General features: G+C 42.3%; 2 protein-coding genes across 3 annotated transcripts in view; both read left to right on the top strand.

Moving 5' to 3' along the window:
- The window catches only part of col4a3 (collagen, type IV, alpha 3), a 125,743-nt gene extending 107,840 nt beyond the window's left edge, over window positions 1-17,903 (top strand). Inside the window, exons 43-52 of one of the 2 annotated variants that reach the window (XM_071359539.1) lie at window positions 46-176; window positions 1,078-1,150; window positions 1,519-1,590; window positions 4,131-4,256; window positions 6,136-6,234; window positions 9,668-9,880; window positions 11,611-11,788; window positions 12,277-12,391; window positions 13,242-13,414; window positions 13,639-17,903. In XM_071359539.1, coding sequence (XP_071215640.1) covers window positions 46-176; window positions 1,078-1,150; window positions 1,519-1,590; window positions 4,131-4,256; window positions 6,136-6,234; window positions 9,668-9,880; window positions 11,611-11,788; window positions 12,277-12,391; window positions 13,242-13,414; window positions 13,639-13,729 — 1,271 coding nt within the window. In that variant the 3' untranslated portion in view covers window positions 13,730-17,903. The remainder of the gene's footprint in view (window positions 1-45; window positions 177-1,077; window positions 1,151-1,518; window positions 1,591-4,130; window positions 4,257-6,135; window positions 6,235-9,667; window positions 9,881-11,610; window positions 11,789-12,276; window positions 12,392-13,241; window positions 13,415-13,638) is intronic. The other variant, XR_011669855.1, reaches the window with a different exon arrangement.
- Window positions 17,904-18,927: 1,024 nt separating this feature from the next.
- Window positions 18,928-24,569, top strand: sst1.2 (somatostatin 1, tandem duplicate 2). The gene is made up of 2 exons (XM_071359541.1): window positions 18,928-19,201; window positions 24,195-24,569. The coding sequence occupies exons 1-2, from the start codon at window positions 19,055-19,057 to the stop codon at window positions 24,396-24,398; spliced, it is 351 nt and encodes a 116-aa protein (XP_071215642.1). The 5' UTR covers window positions 18,928-19,054; the 3' UTR covers window positions 24,399-24,569.
- The last annotated feature ends 1,071 nt before the right edge of the window (window positions 24,570-25,640 follow it).

Below are 25,640 nucleotides of genomic sequence, written 5' to 3'. Positions count from 1 at the left end.
TTGCTTCCATGACCTCTGAGCCTGCTCCCCCCTCTGTGTATTTAGGTATGCAGGGGCCACGGGGACCTCCTGGTCCACCGGGACCTGGCTTTAAAGGAGATAAAGGGAACAAAGGCGTTATGGGCCTCCTGGGTACGCCTGGGTATAGAGGAGACACAGGGTTAGAGGGCAGACCGGTGAGTCACACACCACTGATTTACTCACCCATGCTTAAAGGTAGACTCCGGGAGATGACATCCTCATAAACGTTGAGCCAACTTCCCACCTATAGACAATTCCTCCTTTGGCCGCCTCTCCTTCCAGTTCTCTGCTGCCAATGACTGGAACGAACTACAAAAATCTCTGAAACTGGAAACACTTATCTCCCTCACTAGCTTTAAGCACCAGCTGTCAGAGCAGCTCACAGATTACTGCACCTGTACATAGCCCATCTATAATTTAGCCCAAACAACTACCTCTTCCCCTACTGTATTTATTTATTTTGCTCCTTTGCACCCCATTATTTCTATTTCTACTTTGCACATTCTTCCACTGCAAATCTACCATTCCAGTGTTTTACTTGCTATATTGTATTTACTTCGCCACCATGGCCTTTTTTGCCTCCCTTATCTCACCTCATTTGCTCACATTGTATATAGACTTATTTTTCTACTGTATTATTGACTGTATGTTTGTTTTACTCCATGTGTAACTCTGTGTTGTTGCATGTGTCGAACTGCTTTGCTTTATCTTGGCCAGGTCGCAATTGTAAATGAGAACTTGTTCTCAACTTGCCTACCTGGTTAAATAAAGACGAAATAAATAAATATATAAAAAAATATATCCACATAAATTGTTGCCCCTTCCCAATGTGAACGTGTAACAAGGGAGAGTCCACACATGAAGAGCCAATAATCAGTCATTATTCATAAAGATGTCACCTTGCACACACACATGTAAATTAGGGGTGACGTTTCCCCTAATTACAAATCTAGTAGCATCTCCCCCTCCCCCAATCCTAACCTTAACCAGTAGTGGGGAAAATGCAAAACTGACCCAAGACCGAATGGGTGTGCTGAATAGGATGTGTTTTCACAGGGTAATGATGGCACACCAGGTGGTTTGGGAGTCAAAGGGGAGATGGGACAGTTAGGAGACATCGGACCAAACGGTAATAACCAATCTGACACCTTATTAACAACCTCCATACTTTATACATGCATTCAGAATGTAATTTCTGTTATTATACTGTAGGTCAGAGCTGCAACCTTCATCTGGGGAAGGCAATCCATAATGTTACTGTGGCAATCCAATATTTGACTGTAGTCTCAGACCGCAATACTTGCACGACTGTTAATGACATGCTAACATACTCTAGTCAGCAACTCTTACTGCATAGCAAACATCTCACAGCATCCTATACTGTAGTGTTATTTATTTGTGCAGTTATCTTAACTACTAAATCAGTGTCAATGAATCAACCAATGTCCTTTTTATTGTGTTTTTTACAAATATATGACACAATGTGTGGTGTTTCAGGTCAGAAAGGAGATGCAGGACCTGCAGAACCTGTAGGTTGCCCTGGACAGAAAGGGCTGCCTGGAGCACCAGGTAGGACGAGCACTCACACCTAGGGTCCTGAGTTTTTCCTGGTCAGGTTACATGGTCAGTTATGTTGGGCCCTCCAATGGACACGAACTGACCAGGAATTCTGTAAAAATTGCTGCCGTTTTACTGGCTCCTAACCAATTCTGCTATTTTGTGTGTTTTCTTTAATTGTTTGTAACTTATTTTGTACATGATGTTGATGCTACCATCTCTTATGACCGAAAAGAGCTTCTGGACATCAGAACAGCGATTATTCACCTAAAACTGGACAAAGATATTTTATTTAATGTGTCTGATGCGAAGGATATAATGCTGCTCCCAGACAAGGCCCAAATCCCCATCATTTGCATGAAGAAAAGTAAGGAAATACAGGGGATGGAGATCAGGGTGCCTTGTGAGAATTCGTCGGCGAGTGGGTAACCCGTTCTATTGGCCAACGTGCACTCACTGGAAAATAAACTAGATAAGCTCCATTCGAGACGATCTTACCAACGGGACAATGAAAACTGTAATTTCTTATGTTTCACCGAGTCGTGGCTGAACAACGATGTGAATAATATACAGTTGAGTTTTCCGTGCATCGGCAGGACAGAACAGCTACGTCCAGTAAGACTAGGGGTGGGGGTGTGTGTCTATTTGTCAATAACAGCTGGTGCACAATGTCTAATATTAAGGTAGTCTCGAGGTATTGCTCACTTGAGGGAGAGCACCTCATGATAAGCCTCTGAACCACACTATCTACCAATTTTCATCTATATTTTTCGTAGTTGTCTATTTCCCACCAAAACCGACGCTGGCACTAAGACCGAACTCAACGAGCTGTATAAGGTCATAAGAAAACAAGAAAATGCTCATCCAGAAGCGTCTCTCCTAGTGGCCAGGGACTTTAATGCAGGCAAACTTAAATCCGTTTTACTTCATTTCTACCAGCATGTCACATGTGCAACCAGAGGAAAATAAACTCTAGACCACCTTTACTCCACACATAGAGAAGCATACAAAGCTCTCCCTCTCCCTCCATTTGGAAAATCTGACCATAATTATATCCTCCTGATTGCTGCTTACAAGCAAAAACTAAAGCAGGAAGCAGTCAATAAGTGCATTGATGTCGTTGTCACCACAGTGGCCATACGTACATATCCCAACCAGAAGCCATGGATTACAGGAAACATCCGCACTGAGGTAAAGGCTAGAGCTGCCGCTTTCAAGGAGCGGGACACTATTCCGGACGCTTATAAGAAATCCCACTATGTCCTCAGATGAACCATCAAACAGGCAAAGCATCAATACAGGACTAAGATTGAATCCTACTACACCGGCTCTGACGCACGTTGGATGTGGCAAGGCTTGCAAACTATTAAGGACTACAAAGGGAAACCCAACCATGAGCTGCCTAGTGACACGAACCTACCAGCATTTTATGCTCGCTTCGAGGCAAGCAACGCTGAAGCATGCATGAGAGCACCAGCTGTTCCGGATAACTGTGTGATCACGCTCTCCGTAGCCGATATGAGCAAGACCTTTAAGCGGGGCCAGGCGGATACCAGGATGTGTATTCTGAGCATGCGCTGACCAACTGTTCAAGTGTCTTCACTGATATTTTCAACCTCTCCCTGTCAGTGTCTGTAATACCTACATGTGTCAAGCAGACCACCATAGTCCCTATGCCCAAGAAAGCGAAGGTTACCTGCCTAAATGACTACTCCCGCATAGCACTCCTGTTGTTAGCCATGACGTGCTTTGAAAGGCAACACCATCATCCCGGAAATCCCATGCCCACTCCAATTTGCATACCGCCCCTACAGATCTCCACACTGCACTTTCCCAGCTGTGCAAAAGGAACACCTATGTGAGAATGCTGTTCATTGACTACAGCTCAGCGTTCAACACCATAATGCCCACAAAGCTCAACATTAAGTTACGGACCCTGGAACAAAACACCTCCCTCTACAACTGGATCATGGACTTCCTGACGGGCCGCCCCTAGTTGGTAAGGTTAGGCAACAACACATCTGCCACGCTGATCCTCAACACGGGAGCACCTCAGGGGTGTATCCTTAGTTCCCTCCTGTTCACCCACAACTGCGTGGCCAAGCCTGACTCCAACAGCATCATTATGTTTGCTGATGACACAACGGTGGTAGGCCTGAACACCGACAACGATGAGACAGCCTAGGATTCTTCTATTGGGACAGCCGAAGAACCCTTTTAGGTTCTAGATAGCACCTTTTTTCCTAAGAGAGTGCAGTTACACTATCTAGAACCTAAAAGGGTTCTTCGGCTGTCCCCATAGAAGAATCCTTTGAAGAACCCTTTTCGGTTCCAGGTAGAACCCTATTGGGTTCCATGTAGAACACTTTCCCCATAGGGTTCTACATGGAACCCAAAGGTGTTTTTCCTGGAACCAAAAAGGGTTATTCAAAGGATTCTTCTATGGGGACAGCCGAAGAACCCTTTTTTAGGTTCTAGATAGCACCTTTTTTCCTAAGAGAGTGCAGTTGCTCTAAGTGGTTATCCTGAGGTTTGATGGTGCTGTTTTGCAGGGCCTAAGGGGAATGATGATCACATCGTGGTGACACTGATCCCTGGAGAACAGGGACTGCCAGGTGACCTGGGGGGCAGAGGAGAGCCTGGACCCACAGGAGCTCAGGGACGCAACGGACCACCAGGTAAATTAATGGATTGTGTGTATGGTGTGGGTGTGAGGTGGTGTGGGTTTGTGTGCATGCGTGGCTGTGTGTGTGGGTTTCTTTGAGATGTCTGATGTGCGGAGTACTCTCACCCAAAAGCTCTAACACAGCACTCAAATGAATACAAAGGTATACAGTGCATTTGAAATGTATTCAGACCCCTTTACTTTTTCCATATTTTGTTACGTTACAGCCTCATTCTAAAATTGATTAAATATAACAATTTCCTCATCAATCTACACGCAATATCCCATAATGACAAAGTGAAAACAGGTTTTTAGACATTTTTGTCTAAAAAAACAGAGATATTTTATTTACATAAGAATTCAGACCCTTTGCTATGAGACTCCAAATTGAGCTCAGGTGCATCCTGTTTCCATGGATCATCCTTGAGATTTTTCTACAACTTAATTGGAGTCCACCTGTGGTACATTCAATTGATTGGACATGATTTGGCAAGGCGCACACCTGTCTATATAAGGTCCCACACATGACAGTGCATGTCAGAGCAAAAACCAAGCCACAAGGTCAAAGGAATTGTCCGTAGAGCTCCGAGAGAGGATTGTGTCGAGGCACAGATCTACGGAAGGGTACCAGAAAATGTCTGCAGCGTTGAAGGTCCCGAAGAACATAGTGGCCTCCATCATTCTTAAATGGAAGAAGTTTGGAACCACCCGGCCAGACTGAGCAATCGGGGGAGAAGGGCCTTGGTCACGAACCCAATGGTCACTCTGACAGATCTCCAGAGTTCCTCTGTGGAGATGGTTGTCCTGTTGAAAGGTCCTCCCATCTCTGCAGCACTCCACCAATCAGGTCTTTATGGTAGAGAGGCCAGAAAGAAGCCACTCCTCAGTAAAAGGCACATGACAGCCCACTTGGATTTTGCCAAAAGGCATCTCCACCTCGACTCTCATACGATGAGAAACAAGATTCTTTGGTCTGATGAAACCAAGATTGAACTATTTGGCTTGAATGCCAAGTGTCACGTCTGGAGGAAATCTGGCACCATCCCTACGGTGTTGGTTGTGGCCGCGTCATGCTGTGGGTATGTTTTTCAGGGACTAGGAGACTAGTCAGGATCGAGGGAAAGATGAATGGAGCAAAATACAGAGAGATCCTTGATGAAAACCTGCTCCAGAGCGCTCAGGACCTCAGATTGGGCTAAGGTTCACCTTCCAACAGGACAACGACCCTAAGCACACAGTCAAGGCAACGCAGCAGTGGCTTCGGGGCAAGTCTCTGAATGTCCTTGAGTGGCCCAGCCAATAGCTATGCAGTGACGCTCCCCATCCAACCTGATAGAGTTTGAGAGGATCTGCGGAGTAGAACTCCGGAGTGCCAAGCTTGTAGCGTCATATCCAAGAAGGCTGTAATCGTTGCCAAAGGTGCTTCAACAAAGAACTAAGTAAAGGGTCTGCATTCTTATGTAAATGTGATATTTCTGTTTTTATTTTTTTATATAAATGTGCAAATATGTCTAAGAACCTGTTTTTGCTTTGTCGTTCTAGGGTATTCCGTGTAGATTGAGGGGGAAAAAACAATTCAATACATTTTTAGAATAAGGCTGTGATGTAACAAAATGTGGGAAAAGTCAAGGGGTCTGATAACTTTCAGAATGTACAGTACATTATCTATGAAATGCTTGAGTAATTTTGACATTTAGAAAATAATCATGCATATTTGACGTTTTCAGCCATCTGTGATCATGCCTAATGAGTGCGACATCCACTAACCACCACATGGGTATATGACTCCCTACAGTTCCTCATAGGCCCTCAAACTAATGTGTATCGAGGATTCACTCATCAGTATTATGTCCAGCTCATCACTGAAGCCATGTGTTATTGTCCCCCTGCAGGACTCCCAGGTCCAAAAGGTGTCTTGGGCCTAGATGGGCCAGTAGGACTGCCTGGATTCCAGGCAGCCAAGGGAGACAGAGGGTTCCCTGGACCACAAGGTGGGCTTAATGAACTACCTACTAAGAGATCCTCTTGTACCTGTTCTCAGGCAATTCCTCCATCAAAACAAACATATTCTACTCATTCATAAAGCCTTTCACCTGTGATCATCCAGGGTTGGTCTGTGGAAGCCCACCGTTCTAAAGTTTAGGTGCTTTGCAATCGCCTCATTACATACAGAGAGAGAGGGCAAAACTGTGGACATATTTAAAAGATCTTTAAACACACTTTTTTTAGCTTTTCTTTTCCTTAGGGTGCTTTTTACAATATTAACGTTATAGTCAACATAGCTACTAAAACGAACACGTCAGTAAACCCACAATCCAATCCATGTGTACAATCATGCAGTACAGTGTACTGCAAGCAGTTAGGTAGTTACACCGGCGGCCCTGGTGGCATTTAAAATATATATATTTAACCTTTATTTAACTAGGCAAGTCGGTTAAGAACAAATTCTGTATTTGGCAATACATTAATAAAACCGAAAACTTACCTTGAAGGAATTGCAGTGTTGGATAGCCTTAGCCAGCTAGCTAACATAAATAGCATTCCTCTCTGTTTGAGTCAGGTTGTTGAGTAGGCTAAATTAGCTGCATTAGTTTGCTAAGTAAGTAAAAGTCCAACTAAGAATAATGAAATGAAAACATTTTACGCATACACATATTTTGCAGATGTTATTTCAATCTTCAACGTGCAGTAATCCCTAACAATACGCACAAATTCCAAAATAAATAGAAATGAATTAAGAAGTATCAGAACAATAAATATACAGTATATGTATATAATGGTGTGTGCAGACAATATGAACAGTATATGAATAGAAAATGTATGACAAGCAGTAGTTATATAGAACGAGCCTTGACTAGAACAGTATATACATATGAAATGGATAAAACAGTATTTAAACCTTATTAAAGTGACCAGAGTTCAATGACTATATACATAGGGACTCTAAGGTGCAGGGTAGATTACCTGGCGGCTAGTAACAGTGACTAAGTTCAGGGCTGGGTACTGGGCGGAGGCCAGCTATTGGTGACTATTTAACAGTCTCTCTCTCTCACTCTCTGCTGCTTCTTCTTCATTTTTTAAGAAATTAATTTGTTCTAAACTATTCACTCTCTTTGAGTCAACTACTCACCACATATGCCCTGCAGTGCTATTGTCGTGGAAAATCATTTCAAATACAACGCTTACCAGAACTTGTAAAATCAAACATGCTTTTTATTACAATTGTATAGCCAACTGGCATGTCCCCGCGGAACACACACACTCACACAAGTCACACACAACACACACACAAGTCCAGTCCTTTATATTTATACCCACATAGTATTGTCCATCCCTTATGAAGTCATTCACCACCATCTGCTTTCAATTAGTTTATAATGGTGGCCGGACCCTCTATCCCAGTGTGTCAACAGACCCCATGCCCCTTCCCTTCACCACTAAATCAATGCACTCTTTGTTCTATTCTCCCCTATCCTTAGTGTGTCCAATTGCCTTAGGCGCCTCTCTGTCTGACATGTATGTACGTAATGGAATGGTCAGACTCTATGTCTAGTGTCCAATTGCTTTAGGCGCCTCTCTGTCTGACATGTATGTACGTAATGGAATGGTCAGACTCTATGTCTAGTGTCCAATTGCTTTAGGCATATTTCTCTGGTATGTATGCTTTTAGTGGAATGTGTAGACTATAAATCTAGTGTGTCCAATTGTTTTAGGTGCCCATGTGTCTGGTCAGTCTGTCAGCACAATGGAGAAAATAAGAGGGCCAGAACGTCCCTTAGTATATCTCCATTACCACAGTCTCATGATCAACGTGAACATGTGGTTCGTTACTTTAATGTTCAGCTGTCTTATGTCTTTATATGTTATCCATGTGTCTTATGTTACTACTACACTATCTAGCTGTAGCTTATTCTCTGAGTACTAGATTCTCTGATCCTTTGATTGGATGGACAACATGTCAGTTCATGCTGCAAGAGCTCTGATTACTGTGTAAGTCTATGGAGACTTGAGAGACGTGAGAACCCTGAGCCTCCTAGGTTTTGTATTGTGAAGTCAATGTACCCAGAGGGAGACGGAAAATAGCTGTCTTCTGACTACACTATGGTGCTACCCTAGAGGGTGCTGTTGAGGCTACTGTAGATCTTTTTCGCAAACAGTGACCCTTTACTCAGTACTCTGTTGAAGCGCCTTTGGCAGCGATTACAGCATCGAGTCTTCTTTGGTATAACGCTACAAACTTGGCACACCTGTATTTGGGAAGTTTCTTCTCAGCAGATCCTCTCAAGCTCTGCCAGGTTCGATGGGGAGCGTCGCTATAAAAACAACTATTTTCAGGTCTCTCCAGAGATGTTCGATCAGGTTCAAGTCCGGGCTCTGGCTGGGCCAGTCAAGGACATTCAGAGACTTGCCCTGAACCCACTGCTGCGTTGTCTTGGCTGTGTGCTTAGGGTCGTTGTCCTGTTGAAGGTGAACCTTCGCCCCAGTCTGAGGTCCTGAGCGCTCTGGAGCAAGTTTACTTTGCTCCGTCCATCTTTTCCTCAATTCTGACTTGTCTCCCAGTCCCTGCCGCTGAGAAACATCCCCATAGCATGATGCTGCCACCACCATGCTTCACCGTAGGGATGGTGCCAGGTTTCTTCCAGACGTGACACTTGGCATTTAGGCCAAAGAGTTCAATCTTGGTTTCATCAGACCAGAGAATTTTGATTCTCTTGGTCTGAGAGTCTTTAGGTGCCTTTTGGCAAACTCCAAGTGGGCTGTCATGTGCCTTTTACTGAAGAGTGGCTTCCATCTTGGCACTCTCCCATAAAGGCCTAATTGGTAGAGTGCTGCAGAGCTGGTTGTTCTTCTTGAAGGTTATTCCATCTCCACAGAGGAACTCTAGAGCTCTGTCAGAGTGACCATCAGGTACTTGGTCACCTCCCTGACCAAGGCCCTTCTCCCCCGATTGCTCAGTTTGGCCGGGCGGCCAGCTCTAGGAAGAGTCATGGTGGTTCCAAACTTCTTCAATTTAAGAATGATGGAGGCCACTGTGTTCTTGGGGACCTTCAATGCTGCAGAAATGTTTTGGTACCCTTCCCCAGATCTGTGCCATGACACAATCTTGTATCGGAGCTCTACAGACAATTCCTTTGACCACTGACATGCACTCTGAATTGTGGGACCTTATATATATACAGGTGTGTGCCTTTCCAAATCATGTCCAATCAATTGAATTTACCACAGGTGGACTCCAATCAAGTTGTAGAAACATCTCAAAAATGTGGAAAAAGTCAAGGGGTCTAAATACTTTCCGAAGGCTCTGTGTACCAGAGGCTCCTCATCCATACATGGAATCTTACTTATTATCCCTGACTGTCTCAACTGCAGAGTGCCCAAAAGTGTCTGTGAAAAGAGACTAGGTCCATGGGATTGTTTCCTCAGGTATCCAAGGTGAGCAGGGGACTCCAGGAGCCAAAGGCCCCCGGGGCTCTCCAGGTCCTTACTTTGCCGGGCCAATAGAGGACGGCTTCCTATTCACCCGTCACAGCCAGAGGCAGAATGTGCCCCAGTGCCCAGGGGGCAGCAACTTCATCTACTCCGGATACTCCCTCCTCTTCATCAACGGCAACAACAGAGGTCATGGCCAGGATCTGGGTATGAATACACACACACACGTGCATGCGCATCCATGCATGGATGCACATATAAATACATACATATACATACACATGCACGCATTCACACACACGCACACACACACACACACACACACACACACACACACACACACACACACACACACACACACACACACACACACACACACACACACACACACACACACACACACACACACACACACACAGCTATTCATGAACATACACTATATAACCCAAAGACAGACACACAGTCGCCGGTGAAGAACCCACTCCCTGCCGTTCTGTTTGATAACAGAGCAACGGTTCCGTCTCCTGGATATTTTTTTATTTTTTATTTTTATTTCACCTTTATTTAACCAGGTAGGCTAGTTGAGAACAAGTTCTCATTTGCAACTGCGACCTGGCCAAGATAAAGCATAGCAGTGTGAACAGACAACACAGAGTTACACATGGAGTAAACAATAAACAAGTCAATAACATGGTAGAAAAAAGGAGAATCTATATACAATGTGTGCAAAAGGCATGAGGTAGGCAATAAATCGAATAATTACAATTTAGCAGATTAACACTGGAGTGATAAATCATCAGATGATCATGTGCAAGAAGAGATACTGGTGTGCAAAAGAGCAGAAAAGTAAATAAATAAAAGCAGTATGGGGGGTGAGGTAGGTAAATTGGGTGGGTAGTTTACAGATGGACTATGTACAGCTGCAGCGATCGGTTAGCTGCTCGGATAGCAGATTTTTAAAGTTGTTGAGGGAGATAAAAGTCTCCAACTTCAGAGATTTTTGCAATTCGTTCCAGTCGCAGGCAGCAGAGAACTGGAAGGAAAGGCGTCCAAATGAGGTTTTAGCTTTAGGGATGATCAGTGAGATACACCTGCTGGAGCGCGTGCTGCGGGTGGGTGTAGCCATCGTGACCAGTGAACTGAGATAAGGCGGCACTTTACCTAGCATAGCCTTGTAGATGACCTGGAGCCAGTGGGTCTGACGACGAACATGTAGCGAGGGCCAGCCGACTAGGGCATACAGGTCGCAGTGGTGGGTCGTATAAGGTGCTTTAGTAACAAAACGAATGGCACTGTGATAAACTGCATCCAGTTTGCTGAGTAGAGTGTTGGAAGCTATTTTGTAGATGACATCGCCGAAGTCGAGGATCGGTAGGATAGTCAGTTTTACTAGGGTAAGTTTGGCGGCGTGAGTGAAGGAGGCTTTGTTGCGGAATAGAAAGCCGATTCTTGATTTGATTTTGGATTGGAGATGTTTGATATGAGTCTGGAAGGAGAGTTTGCAGTCTAGCCAGACACCTAGGTACTTATAGATGTCCACATATTCTAGTTCGGAACCGTCCAGGGTGGTGATGCTAGTCGGGCGTGCGGGTGCAGGCAGCGAACGGTTGAAAAGCATGCATTTGGTTTTACTAGCGTTTAAGAGCAGTTGGAGGCCACGGAAGGAGTGTTGTATGGCATTGAAGCTCGTTTGGAGGTTAGATAGCACAGTGTCCAAGGAAGGGCCGGAAGTATATAGAATGGTGTCGTCTGCGTAGAGGTGGATCAGGGAATCGCCCGCAGCAAGAGCAACATCATTGATGTATACAGAGAAAAGAGTCGGCCCGAGAATTGAACCCTGTGGTACCCCCATAGAGACTCTAGAGCTGCCTCTATATGCTGCCTTCTGCGCAATAGAAATACATTGATTCTATTTCTCTGGTTTGCCCGCTGTCCAGGTACACTGGGAAGCTGTCTGCCTCGTTTCTCTACCATGCCCTTCTTATTCTGCAACACGGACAGCACGTGCCGCTACGCCTCCCGTAACGACTACTCCTACTGGCTGTCCACGGATGAGGCCATGCCAAGCGACATGGCCCTCATCTCTGGTGACTCACTGGAGAGCTATGTCAGCAGGTGCTGCTCTAGTATACACTGGTTTGAACAGATTGTCCTAGACATAACACAGGAAGGAACTTGATTGTCACTCCATAAGTAAATATGGGAAATCCCAACTCTGCTGGGTAAAATGACCCTGAGGGGATGTATTGAATTGAATTAGTGTTGCAAAAATCTGTTAACTTTTTCCAATATACAGAAATCCAAGTTGGAATAGTCCGGAATCTTCCAACCAGGATCTTTTGAAAACCTGGGATTTTTTTTAAAAGTTAACGGAATTTTCCAAAACTGAATTGATTTAAATGTCATTGAAAATTATGCTGGCATGACAAGTTTCCTTGTCTGCCCATGCATGCTCTTCAGAGTCAATGTGATGTCTGTTTATGAACCGATGTATGTACTGTGTATACAGTATGTCTTTTTTTAAACTGGCAAATAAAATCAATCAATCAATCATAGCGTATTTGCACTGTATGATAACCTTGTGGTCTCTCCCTCTCTTTCAGGTGTGCAGTGTGTGAGACCAAAGCAAACATCATCGCTGTTCACAGTCAGACCAACCAGATCCCTGTTTGTCCACGGGGCTGGCTCTCTCTCTGGGCGGGCTACTCTTTTGTCATGGTAGGAACTACAGTCTGAGAAAAAGGAACACTTGTATGGATGGGTTAATTCAGTAGCTGAATGGAATGCAAGTACATTTTTACCTGAACAGAATTTTTACCTGATCAGCAAAACCTCAAGGCCAGGAAGAAATCTAGGCCATAGTATAATGGCGGTTAATTAGTAACTGAAAACTATGCTTACTTGCTTATGGTGACGCAATGCCATAGCAATATAGAGGCCAGAGAAGTGGGCCGGTTGCTGGTTTGAATCTCATGTCTGATAGGGAAAAATCAGTTTGAGAGTGGGCCGGAGGGTTGCTGCCATCAGTGTCCTAGATGCCATCACCTGCCGTTGTACCCATGAGCAAGGCACTTAACCCCTAAACTGCTCAGCGAGCGCTACTACTCCACCCTCTTCAACCAAGGGCTGGATTCAATCCGTAGTGCTGAAGTTCGGATTTACAGCATGATTAAAATTGAAAGGCAATGTTCCCACACTAGCGGAGACTGCATTCACAGGAAATGCCGCATATGTCGGGCTCAATTGGAAATCACCTTTAAATTTCGATCGGGCAATCTGTAACGCTTCAGAGATATAGATTGAATCGAGCCCCAAATATGTGTGTGTGTATATCAGAGGGGCTGGGCACAGCAGAAGACCAATGTCCATCTTCCGTTCTTCATGGACACTGCAAGATCCTCCGTTCTTAGACTAGTGTCTCTGCAAATGTTATCCACAAATGTTTATAGGGTGGCTTATGTCCACAATGATTTTCAGAGCCTTGGTTTGCAGGTAATAGAGCTCTAGTGCTGAAGATGACATTCTGTCCTATATCATATCATGTAATATATGTCATGTGTGTTCACAGCAAACAGGGGCTGGAGCGGAGGGCTCTGGCCAGCCCCTGGCCTCTCCGGGCTCCTGCCTAGAAGAGTTCCGGAAGATTCCCTTCATTGAGTGCCATGGGCGAGGGACATGCAACTACTACACTGACTCCTACAGTTACTGGCTGGCCTCCCTGGACCCCGAAAACATGTTCAGGTAAAACAAGCATAGTCATTCATTATACAGTGCACATTTACCCAAAGTTTTCACTTTATCGAGTACTCTAGTGAGTGCCGTATGCAGACGGAAAACCATGTCTCAGTTAGTTCAACAATTATATAAGTGACTTTGTGCATACAGCTGCAACATCGCAGCAGAGTACTCATCAATGCATTGCTGAAATGTGGTCTGACGTATGCTCACACTTCTTCCTCCCGCAGTAAACCCAGGCCTCAGACAGTGAAGGGAGACTGCCCGGGTAGTATAGTCAGTCGTTGTCAGGTCTGTATGAAGCAGTGGCAGCGGCTCTAAGAACTGATGGGGAATGAACTGGAGATGCACCTCCCGCCATCAGCCACTGTAGGGCAACAAAGAGACTGATTAATTCTTGCATTTCAATCATGGTGCTTCCTGGGAGACCAAAGGATGTCTCAACTCTTACAAGTGCTGATCCTCGTTTCCATGTTTCCTCCCCTCCAGTCCTCTCCTCACTTTGACGTTTTCAGCAAGGGAAGGACAGAAGGAGAGCGCACAAGGAAACTAGGAAATACTATTGAGATGCAACCCAGTAGTGGCCTCTGCTCAGTCTGACGTTTTGTTCTCAGTTTTACGGTTTGTCTGTATTTTGTTTGTATTGTTAAACCACTGGACTGTTTTATGGTAGATGGTCAGTGTGATCCAGGGCTAGATTCAATCAGTTCAGCATTAAGCCGTGATCAAGCCGTGATCAAGCCGTGATCACCGACAACTGCTTAGCATAATCATGTGATGACGGAGGTGTAACTGCGTTGGAGCCGATGGCACTATCAAATTAATATTTTTTGATAGCTCCAAAAGTTAATGCGTTGTCACATGGGCTAGCAAAGCAGAGGTCCTGGGTTTGAGCCTCAGTGTGAGACATATCAGGAGGAAGTGGTTCTCGCTAATCAAGCAGTGTGATGTCAGTAGCAGTGGTGGAATTCTGAAGTGTTTAGGGCTATATTATCTGCTCGGGTTCAGCAAAATGCTTCAAAACTCATTGGACGGCGCTTCACAGTGCATATGGACAATGACCCGAAGCATACTGCGAAAAAAAAGTATTGGGTTGCTTAAGTCAAAGAAGTGGAATGTTCTGTGATGGCCAAGTCAATCACCTGACCTGAATCCAATTGAGTATGCATGTGACTTGCTGAAGGCAAAACGCCCCAAGAACAAGCAGGAACTGGAGACAGTAAAGGCCTGGCAGAGCATCACCACGGAAGAAACCCAGCATCTAGTGATGTCTATGGATTCCAGACTTCAGGCAGTCATTGAATGCAAAGGATTTGCAACCAAGTATTAAAACACACAATTTCATTTATGATTGTTAGTTTGTCCAATTACTTTTGAGCCCCTAAAATTGGGGGGCTATGTATAAAAATTGTTGTAATTCCTACACGGTTCATACAGTAATTTTGACAAAACCCTTAAACTAAAGATGAAAGACTACACTTAAAGCAGATCTTGATTGTTTCCTTTCAAATCCATTGAGGTGGCGTACAGAGGCCAAAATGATGCAAACTGTGTCACTGTCAAAATACTTATGCCTGACTGTATATAAATAATGACACTCAAAAATCATTCAACAAAATAATAAGGATATATATCAGCCTTATCAAGGTCTGGATTCACACATTCCAGTGTTTGAACTTGTAATGGCATGGGATTTTTACTAATGCGACTTGGTGTATAAAGCTGGGAGGAGCTTGTGGATTTGACAGCTCTAATGCAATTACACCACCGGCACGGCCCTAAACAAAACAAATGATATGCTATGCAGTTGTTGAATATTGTGGGTTAACGCTGAACTGATTGAATCTAGGCCCCAGTCTTTTTGATACATTTGAATGGAAAGTTAACTGCCTGACAAAGTTCTTGACTGCCTGATCGCTCTTGTTGGATGCTATGTAACAAGAAGGAGGAATGCTGTCGTCACACAAAAGTCAAAAATAATACTAAATGTATTGTGCAAAAGTAAAATACGCACACACAAAAAAAACTGATCTAAAATAATGCAAAAGTCATGGTGCAAAAGTGAAACATGCTTTTAAAAAGAGTGATCATCTTTTGCACCTTTCCCTCTTTCGCATTTAGTCAAATAAAAATATGAATTTCCCTCTGAATCCAGAGATGTTTTGCAGTGTGCATAGCCTCTCCTTTTCCTTACTGCTACTACTGCTCCATCACCTACAGCATGCTGACTGAACACATTTTGGCTGGGCAGAAACAACTTTTTCTCATCACAGGATACACATTTGAATGAAAAGTTGAAGATTGAATTCCACCACTTTTAAACCTCATATTCATTATCTCCAGCGCCGTACCACATATGTGCAAACGGCACGTTTTACGGTCTGTAGTTAAAAGATGAGAAGAAAAGGTCCTAAGAAAGTGCCACGTGATGATGTCATCAACAGTAAAAAGCAATAATGGTGTTGTAAATAATGAATATAAGTTTAAAAAGTGGTGGAATTCCACTTTAACTGTCTGGCCAGTTACCTGATGGCCTGTTTGTTTGTTGAATGTTATGTTGTCCGTTGGGTGCTATGAGTATGCTAGCAATCTGGTAGAAGATTGGTACCTTATTGGGGGTACCTTACCCCCAAAGCTAATCTTAACCATTAGGGGGATGAAAGAAGACGATCAGTCAGTTACAGATCAGCCGTTAAGGCCAGACAGCTGAACTAGGATCAGTTTTGATATCTGCAATTGTGTTTCGGAGGGAAAAAGCGTGATCATTTCACTTCAAGCCAGCGAGTATAATGCACTGTAATGAAAAAAACATATGATACTCTAACAATATCTTAGTAGCATCTCAGTGATCCTGAGTTATTAACAATATGTTTGAGTCACATAGAAAGATTGAACAGATTTATCTGTCTGAAAGATTGAGAGCCAATACATGCTTATAACAAGTCATAATGCATTATACCGACAGGAGTAAAGTATTACCAAAAAAGCATTTAGCAATGAAACGTGTCGCTCATATCACTAGATCTGATTTCATTAGAAGTAACTTTATCGTACATTTCTAAACACTAGTTGGTTGAATACTGCTGTATACCCACGATGGACATAGAGCAATTATGTTGTAATAATCCCTTTGTCAGGGAGATATTGAATAATATGATTAAGCATTTGTTAACATGCTCTCAACTTGGCCCTTTAAAAAGATTGAGCTTAAGTGTAGTATTTATATGGAGAGATACAGTTATCATGATTTCACTGTCCATTGGCGTGTTGCGTAATCTTCAATTTTGACTCTTTCTATGTATTCTTTCCAATGGAACCATGGCCACTGTGTTGATCACATTTAATACCAAAGTGAGTAGGCTATGCATTTCCCTTTTATCTGTACAATAATATCACCTTGGTTTCCTTGTAGCTTTCCATTGTTGTGCCTTGCCTCCAGCCTTGTAACTGACATAGTGTACCAAGTGCTTCCTTGCTTTTCAAACAAAATATTGTACTGTACTTGACACAAACCAAAGCTATTCAGAGAAATACCCAGAAAAGTGTTGTCTTGATGAATTAGTGGACACTGTTGCACTCTTTTGTATAACCTATGTACTTCATTAACATTGTGTTCCGATGCTAATTTCTCCGTGGTGAATGTCAGCCTTGAGTTGAATGGTTTTCTGTTCCAGGAGGTGCTAAATTAACGCAAAAGTAAAGGAATTACTTAACTTTCTGCCATCCTACTGTGTATACCATCTACTGTATCATCTTAATTTATCTCAGCCAGAAGCATAGGGGTATGATAACTTAAACTGCCATGTATAACTGCCCATGGAAATTAACTCGAAGGTCGCTCTTGTTATTCTGTATTGCAAGCAGCAGCCACATGTATTAAACAAATAAGGGTCTGAAGCATTGCATGCCCAATGTTTTCCCCTCAATGGTTCTAATGACCCGAAACAGTTCAGAATGGAATCAGTCCGGGTTCATCACACCTGTCTGTGTGTTTATGTGCATGCTTGCGTGCTGTGGTGGAAATTATAGCACCAGCGACATGTGAAAGACAAGCCTGACTTCTCCCCTCTCTGGGTACCAGGTGACTGAGCCCCAGCTGAGGGAGGAAGTCCAACTGCCAACACCAGAGTCCAAAGGGATACATTCTAATCACAAGCATATCACATAAGCATATTATGCAGATAAGACATCTTAATTATCTATGTTACCTAACTAATTCTGATTATTCCGCCACAGTGCGAGCGTGCGTGTGTGTGTGTGTGCGTGCATGCGCGTCCGATGCAAATGTTCTGTGCCATTGAAATGCTGCAACCCATAAATGTAATTTACATATCCTTTTAACAAGCCTCAAGCTCTGCTATACCATTAATCATACAGCTGTACAGTTCGTCTGTAATTTCCAAGCTCAATAGTGTAGTTGTAACACAGTTAGAGAAATGTAAGGAGGCATGACAATATTTAATTGTAATAAATGAGTGTTCATTTTTCCCTGCTAGTTTATATTGTTGACATTCAGAGTTTTTATGAAGAAGTATACTATTGTGTTTTTATCCTGATCAAAATTGCAATAATGTCATCCACCAGCTGCAATTAAGCCTGGGGATGAGGGTTAAAATTGCATTGACAACGTCCGGCAAAGCTTATTGTAGTTTATATCTGTAATCCATGGCCACAGGGGAGCAGTGAAGAGCTACAGTAAAATGTTACACAGTAGCAATATCTACAGTATGATGCAGCCTTTTGTGCAAATAAGCAGATATTTCAGCGTAAACTGAAATAACTCTTATAGAAAAATTTGTATCCTATTAATTCGATTGAGTCTGTGGTATCAAACATCTGGTTTCATTCCAAGACATTCCATGTAATGCTGTCTGAGGGATATCAGACAGACAGCACTCAGTCTATGATTCCTTTCAGAATAGGCTTTTACAAATATGCAAATCACACTTCAACAAAATACATATCCACAATACTGTATGCAAGTGCAACGGTATGGTTTATACCATTTTTACCTCGTAATTCTCGGAAACTGTGTTAACCATTGCAAACTAAATGTATAATGTTGATATTGTATGTAAACAAAGCCTAATCAGTTGATCCCACGATGGCAATATGTGTTGGTAATTAACCCACCAAAAATCTGTTAGAGGAATCTTTTGTTTGGCAGTCTTCCGTGACGTCATCACTTAAGTTCAATATTTTAAAGTTAAGTGATGACTCCTGCTTCCTGTTTATAAAGGCTTTTATGAAGCAGACATTTTCTGGTTGTATTTGACTTAGATTAGCCGTGTGTGCTAAATCCATATTGGCTAACTGTTTTATTGTCGCGCCTCCATATTAAATCAATACGTCTCAGAGGAGCTGCCTTTGTGACGAAAAGAAAGCAGCCAGTGCTTCTAAGTGGTTTACAACACTGAATTCCATCATCGCCGGGCAGCCCCCCACGCCCTGACAGGCCACTTGTCACTCAACCCAGGAAGCAGTGATGAGCTGAGAGGGCGAGCTCTTTATAAGAGCCCCACAGAACCCCCATCAACAGAACCAGGCCTGCTCCCTACCGACTGATCCAGATCCAGCATAGCCCGGTCCAGCTCAGCTCGTCTCACCGCGTCTCATCCCTGCAAACAAAACCCAACTCTGTTGGAAATGAAGGTCTGCCGAATCCACTGTGCCCTGGCCCTGCTGGGTTTGGCCCTGGCCATTTGCAGCCAAGGAGCCGCCTCGCAGCCCGACCTGGACCTCCGCAGCCGCAGACTCCTTCAGAGGGCTCGTGCCGCTGGCATTGCCACACAGGTATGCAGCCTACGGCACTGGCACACACCGCAGGTGGCTGGTGACACCTTAATTGGGGAGAACGGGCTCATAGTAATGTCTGCAATGGCATAAATGGAACGGTATCAAACACATTGTTTCCATGCGTTTGATACCGTTCCATTCACTCCCCTCAGCAGCCTCCTGTGGCACACACACACCAAACAAAGAGGGCTCAAAAAAAGGATGAGGTCCATACAGGAATCAACAGGACAGTTAACGTTATTGCGCTCACAAGATTACACTATTCATGTGAGGTGAGGTGAGAAGCCAATGGCATGTTCACGCAGATAGCATGCACTCATGACACAAAAAAATGCGTACAGTAGGGTACAACTCACACAACTATTCAGGAACACCACTAATGACACTATGAGAACATGAGAATGTGTCATTAGTAAAACAGGTACAGCATAGTCCACACTGACTAACATACAGTACACTGCCCTTTGCTTCACAGTGGAACAGACTTACACACCTACCCACAATGGAATTCAGTTAAACAGTCTGTGCTCAGGTTATCACATACTCAGACACATACTATACACATACTAGGGCATAGACGCACTACAACTGACAGGTCTGGTGTACCTCTTTAATCTGGCAACAATAGTCTGGCAAATTCAAATCTGGACCTCAAATCAGTTCCACTGTTTTTCATTATTCCTCTCTAAACAAGGACTGATTTAGACCTGGGACACAAGGTGGGTGCAAATAATTATCAGGTTGAACAGAAAACCAGCAGTACTCAGGACCTCCAGGCTGAGATTTGATTACTCCTGGACTACAAGTAATAACTTCAGTTGTCATGCCAAAACATGAAAGTATGAACGGGGTCTGACAGTTATATCCAGTAGAAGTGCTGTTTTAGTTATATACTGTTATTGTATACAGAACTCCCACCCCGTAAGTATTTTCTCTCATTCTTGTGTTGAAGACATGATTTGGAACGGTTTGGTTAAGGTCCTTGTTGGTAGACAGAGTCAACACACTCTAGTAGGACCCACTAGGCATAAACGTTGTTTCAATGTCATTTGTCAATGTCTTGTGATGTGGAATTTACATGGGAAAATGCATTGGATTTTTTTTTAAGTCAGCGTAAACTTATTTTGAGGGTGATATTTCAACCACAGGATTATGTCATGGCAACCAAATTTCAACATAGACACACCTTGTATAAAATATGTTGAATTTGTACCTTTAAAACAACATCTTCAACATTATATCCACTATCAGAAGAAAAAATAACAGGCTTGGCAACATCTCCTACTGGAGAATGTATTTATCTACAGCTATCTTTTGGTCTCCCATCCAGGGTTTTAACCAAGCCCAGCCCTGCTAAGTGAGGATATTTGTCACACAATTACCAATGTGCTATCGTGAGAATGTCTGTTGAAAGATCTCTACATAAAAACGAAATAGATTCACTGTTGCTATCGAAGACATTCCAAAGGGTAGGTTTAACAGAGCAAATGAAATGTGACCGTACTTTATCACTCATATCATTAATGATGCTATTTAGGCTTATGTAGCATTTGAAAAGTAATCAACAGCTATTGTTTCAATTCAACGTAGAATTCAACTTAAAATAGACAATACAATAGGCCTAGGGTTTCAAGCTCTGGTTGATTTCAAATGTAATGATATTTAGTGGTATTGATTTGTGTTTGGTTGCCAAAACAACCAAATATCAACATTTGAAGGAGAAGTATCTTCTACTTGCATAGTTTCATTTGTGCCATGCACATCAATATGAAATAATAGAACTATATCAAAATAAATGTTATTTAAAGTGCATTTAAAATTTGATTTGATTTAGTCATATTCTTTAAGTTAGATTTTTGGTGGAGATGGAGATGTGAATCAAACATATCAATTATTAATTTGTAGACAAACTGGAGTGAAAGCCATACTAAGTCTGTGGCACAGGTGGAACTATCCAAGCAGAATATGCATCTCCTTCAAATGTTGATATTGTGGTTGTGTTGACAACCAAACACAATTCAATATCACTTTTGAAATACAATAGACAGCCGATTAACTTGTCGACAAGTTAACAAATTATATGTTGAATTTACGTCTCCAATTTGAAGAATTTGATTAAACCAGTGGCTCAGATCTCCTTTTAAATTGTATTTTGTTGCATTTTCAAACAAACACAATTCAGTATTATTTTTGTAGTACAGTGAATAGCCTAAAGTTAAGGCTATCTTACAAACTAATGTAACATTTAACCTTAACATGAGTAAAACATCCATGGCCACATTTTGAGGTTACTGTAGCAATAAATATCTATGTAATCATATAAAGCATGCATGTTCAAGATAGCATGCATAGGTCTTCGCAGGTCTGTGGAGATTTTGCTAAAAAAATTGCTATAATATTCTGCGCAGAATCTAGAACGGCATTGATCACTTACTTGCACCATGCACTTTTAATGTAATCTCAACTGCAATCCAGGTCATTTGGTTCTGGTATTAGATGAAGCACAGTGATACATTCATCTGATTCCCATTGTATTCCCATTTGATCTTTGCTGTGCTTTTAAATGGTTGAAAGAGCAGTTATAGACACTTAGGTGACAACCAAACCAAAAACCAGACATTGTTTTTCCATTGGAATTTGGTGTGCTTTTAAATGGTTGAAAGCACAGTGTTAATACATTGGAAATTCAACACATTTTGGCCTTTTGAGTGAGTGAATATAGGTTGTAATCTCATTGATCACCGTCTCAATTACCCAATTATCCAAGTTGAAATGATGTGGTGTGCTCAGTAGGGAGTTTGTGTCTCTTAATTAATTCTGTGTCACATACACATCCATCTGGATAGAAGACACGGTGAAAATGCAGTTGTTACACGTAATAGGGGTGTGAACTCCAATAGACGATGATATTTCTCAAGAAGGAGATTTCCATCATTCCCTCCTATGACTGACAACCACGTCTGTCTGAGTGCCACTTTCTCATACTAATGACTCACATGTTAAGGTCATTGACAGCTCACCCAGACAGTGCACATTGCAGCAACCTCACCTAGAAAGTTTCTCGTTTTACAAACCAAATGTTTTCTACCAAACATGAAAAAAGTCACCGGAACTGTTTGTTCCGTTGTGTTTTTGTACACACAACAGTTATCTGTTGTCAATTATCTGTTGATGGGAAAACAAGTCTTTCTCCTCCTATCTCCGTCTCCATCCACCCCTCCATTGTCTAGTCAATCAGTTGGCTGGATCAGAGTGTGCTACAACAAGGCTTTCGTTTTCTGTGCAGATAGGGCTGATTCCAACTTAGGAATATGAGCCTTTCCTATGCACGTCTAAGTATTTGGTTTTCAGACTTACCTTATTCTGTTGCGTTAACGTGCTCTGCAGGTGTGGCTACTATTTTGATTTGTTTAATCTACCTTGCGCACTCTGAATAAATGTAATTCAACCGCTGAAAACCCTCCCACTTGCTGGCCAACAGATGTTCAGTATATTTATCGTCAGCCATCCCTTTAAATACGGTGTACCTTTTAATGATCATTTTGTTGACAGACTCAATAGAATACATTGTGAGAACGGGTTTAGAGTCTATGCATCTTCGTCTCAGTTTCAGCACCAGCTGGTAGATTAAAAAATACTCTTTAGGGTTAGGAAAGTATGTCTAAATCATGTTTTTTTTATTGTATAAAAAAATATTTGTAGAGCCTTTATGCACAAAATATATAGATTAATAAAAAATACAGTGGTTTGATTCATCCTGAAAGTTGTGATATTTAAATAAAATGTATGAAATATTGGAAGGTGGAAAAAAGTGTACAATAGGGGTTGAACAATAGTCCTATAAATCTACCCTAATTCTCACTAATCATGGAACTGTATGACAACGGTCCAGTCGTCGTTAAATGTGCTCCATGTTTAACCTTGCTACATGTGGTCTGAGTTCTATAATGATTCAAATAAGCTGCATGTCCCAAATTATTGCACAACGTTAGCCTAACATGATCCACTTATGCTTGCCACCCTCAGGAACAACTTACATAGCCATAACAGAGGAAAGAAAGGTAAACGGAATGGAATGATACAAAATGTAAGCTACAAATTGAAGAAAACGCTAAAGTGACAGTTATAAATGTATGTGGGTATTACTGATGGTGGCTCCCGATAGCAGCTAATATTTAACATGGTACAAATTGTAAAATAAATCGGAAAAGCCTGGGCAATGGCTATAATTAAAACAATCTGAAGCGCGTACATAAACTTGGCAGGTTCAGCCCTATAGCTTGGGTGCCCCATTTTCATTCATGCAAATTGTGAGGGCAAACAATTACAATTTTGAATAATCATATTTAAAGCCTATTTCACTGTGGAAAACGGACCATGTCATGTTATGATTTTAACTTTGCTCCCATATGGCTGGTTTCACATTCGTCCCCAGGGATCTTAAGGAACTATCATCTAAAACAATTGCTATGTGTATGTACAATCCCCTTTTCCAGACAGATTACTCATTTACCTAGCTCTTATCAATAGATCTAATCCATTGATAAATTACAGTGCATGGAGAATACTGTTATTTCTACCCAAAAAAAGTAAATAGATACTCAACCTTATTCATCCACACCTCCACCACCAGATGCACCTCCACCACACCTTCTTTTCTTAGATCTCCACTTCGAATGAATAGCAGGTGAATATCATGCTATTCTCATGCTTAAATTCAAGGTCAGAATACGCACATAGAGAAAAGTGCATAAAAACCAGCGCTTAACTGAGGTCGGAATCGGGGCCATAATGAGACATGAAAACTAACACTGACTGCCTTAATGTGGAGGTGATTACATTTGTGTGTGTCTGTGTTTGTGCTCACACATGAGATTGCTTGTGTATAACGTGTAGGTTTGTGTTTGCTGTTGTCGATATTGGCTTGTGCTGATGTGTATATGTGTGTGTTTATATTCTCCCAAAGTATGTGTGTCTTTCCTGCATGTAGGAGTGGAGTAAGCGAGCGGTGGAGGACATTCTATCCCAACTGTCTTTGCCTGAGGCCCAGGAAAGTGAGGTGTCCCCAGCGGAGGCCAAAGACGACCTGCGTATGGAGCTGGAGCGCTCAGTGGGCAGCCCCAACAACCTGCCCCCCCGCGAGCGCAAAGCCGGCTGCAAGAACTTCTACTGGAAGGGCTTCACTTCCTGCTGAGGGAAGAAAAAACCGACCACCTTTTGACACGATGATGCCAATCACGTCACACCGCCAACTTACACCTGACTAATGCAGCCAATCAACAGTTAGCTGTGCCCGATGACGGTTCTTGAAATCAACAGAATAATGTACCTGTCTAATTTATGAAATAAAGATAAAATAATTGAATTTCAGTGGGTCAGTTCTTTGATAAACTCTTATTTGTATTACCAAAGAAAAGTTTCGGTTGACATGCCCTTTATTAATTTATGCATGGCTTACATCTTATTTCTATTAGAAACTGGTTACTTACGTAACTAGAGCAGTAAAAATAAATGCTTGTCATACCAGTGGTCAGCCAATCAACATTCAGGGCTCGAACCACCCAGTTTATACAGTTTTTACCATGGCGTTGTTGAATACTTGTTTCCTATTGGCTTGTAGGGCATGCTAGAGCATCCATTATTTCGCTATAACGCACGGTATAATTCAATGACTGTAGTTCATTCTTACATGTTCTATGTTTGAGCTGCTTTTGAAAGCAAAAGTGGAATTGAAAACATTTTTGGCATTGTTGAATTGGTTAGCTAAACTAGCAGGACTGTTTGTTTGGTTACTACGGCAACTACTGTAGCTATCTTGTAAACTTGCTAGCTACTTCAGCGGATGTTGAACGCATTTCTCCCGGCAAATATGTTAATTTATAGCCATGGTATAAAACGGATAATGGGGCCACGTCATTCATTATTTTCCATAGAACACATAGCCCCTCGTTGATTATCCCTTACATATTGGATGACTGTCATTCATATTCCATTCACCCAGCTCAATGTAACATGGATCGGTTTAGGCTACTACATGATACTCAAATTTTCCATAAACCAATCATAACATTGCTCCAACCTAGATTATGAATGAACGTTTACAACGTAGGTGCATAAGGTTGAGAGAAATTTGAGTAATCAAAGTGACAGACATTCCGCTACCTAAGAATAGTAAAGCCCCATTTACTGGCTCAAATAGTTGACCAATCAGCCTGTTACCAACCCTTTGTAAACCTTTGGGGGGGAAAATTGAATAGATACAATGCTATTTTACAACAAAAAAATGAGAACAGACTTTTAACACATTTATTGAGAAGACAATTCTACAAGCACAGCACTTACACAAATTAGTGAGGATTGGTTGAGAGAATGTATCATATAAAGATTGTGGGGGCTGTTTTGCTAGACTTCAGTGCGGCTTTTGTTATAGTCTACT

This window comes from Salvelinus alpinus, chromosome 22, assembly GCF_045679555.1.
Source record: "Salvelinus alpinus chromosome 22, SLU_Salpinus.1, whole genome shotgun sequence".
Lineage (NCBI taxonomy): Eukaryota > Metazoa > Chordata > Actinopteri > Salmoniformes > Salmonidae > Salvelinus > Salvelinus alpinus.
The sequence above is the reverse complement of the archived record's forward strand: the minus strand, read 5'-3'. Positions and strand labels throughout refer to the sequence as shown.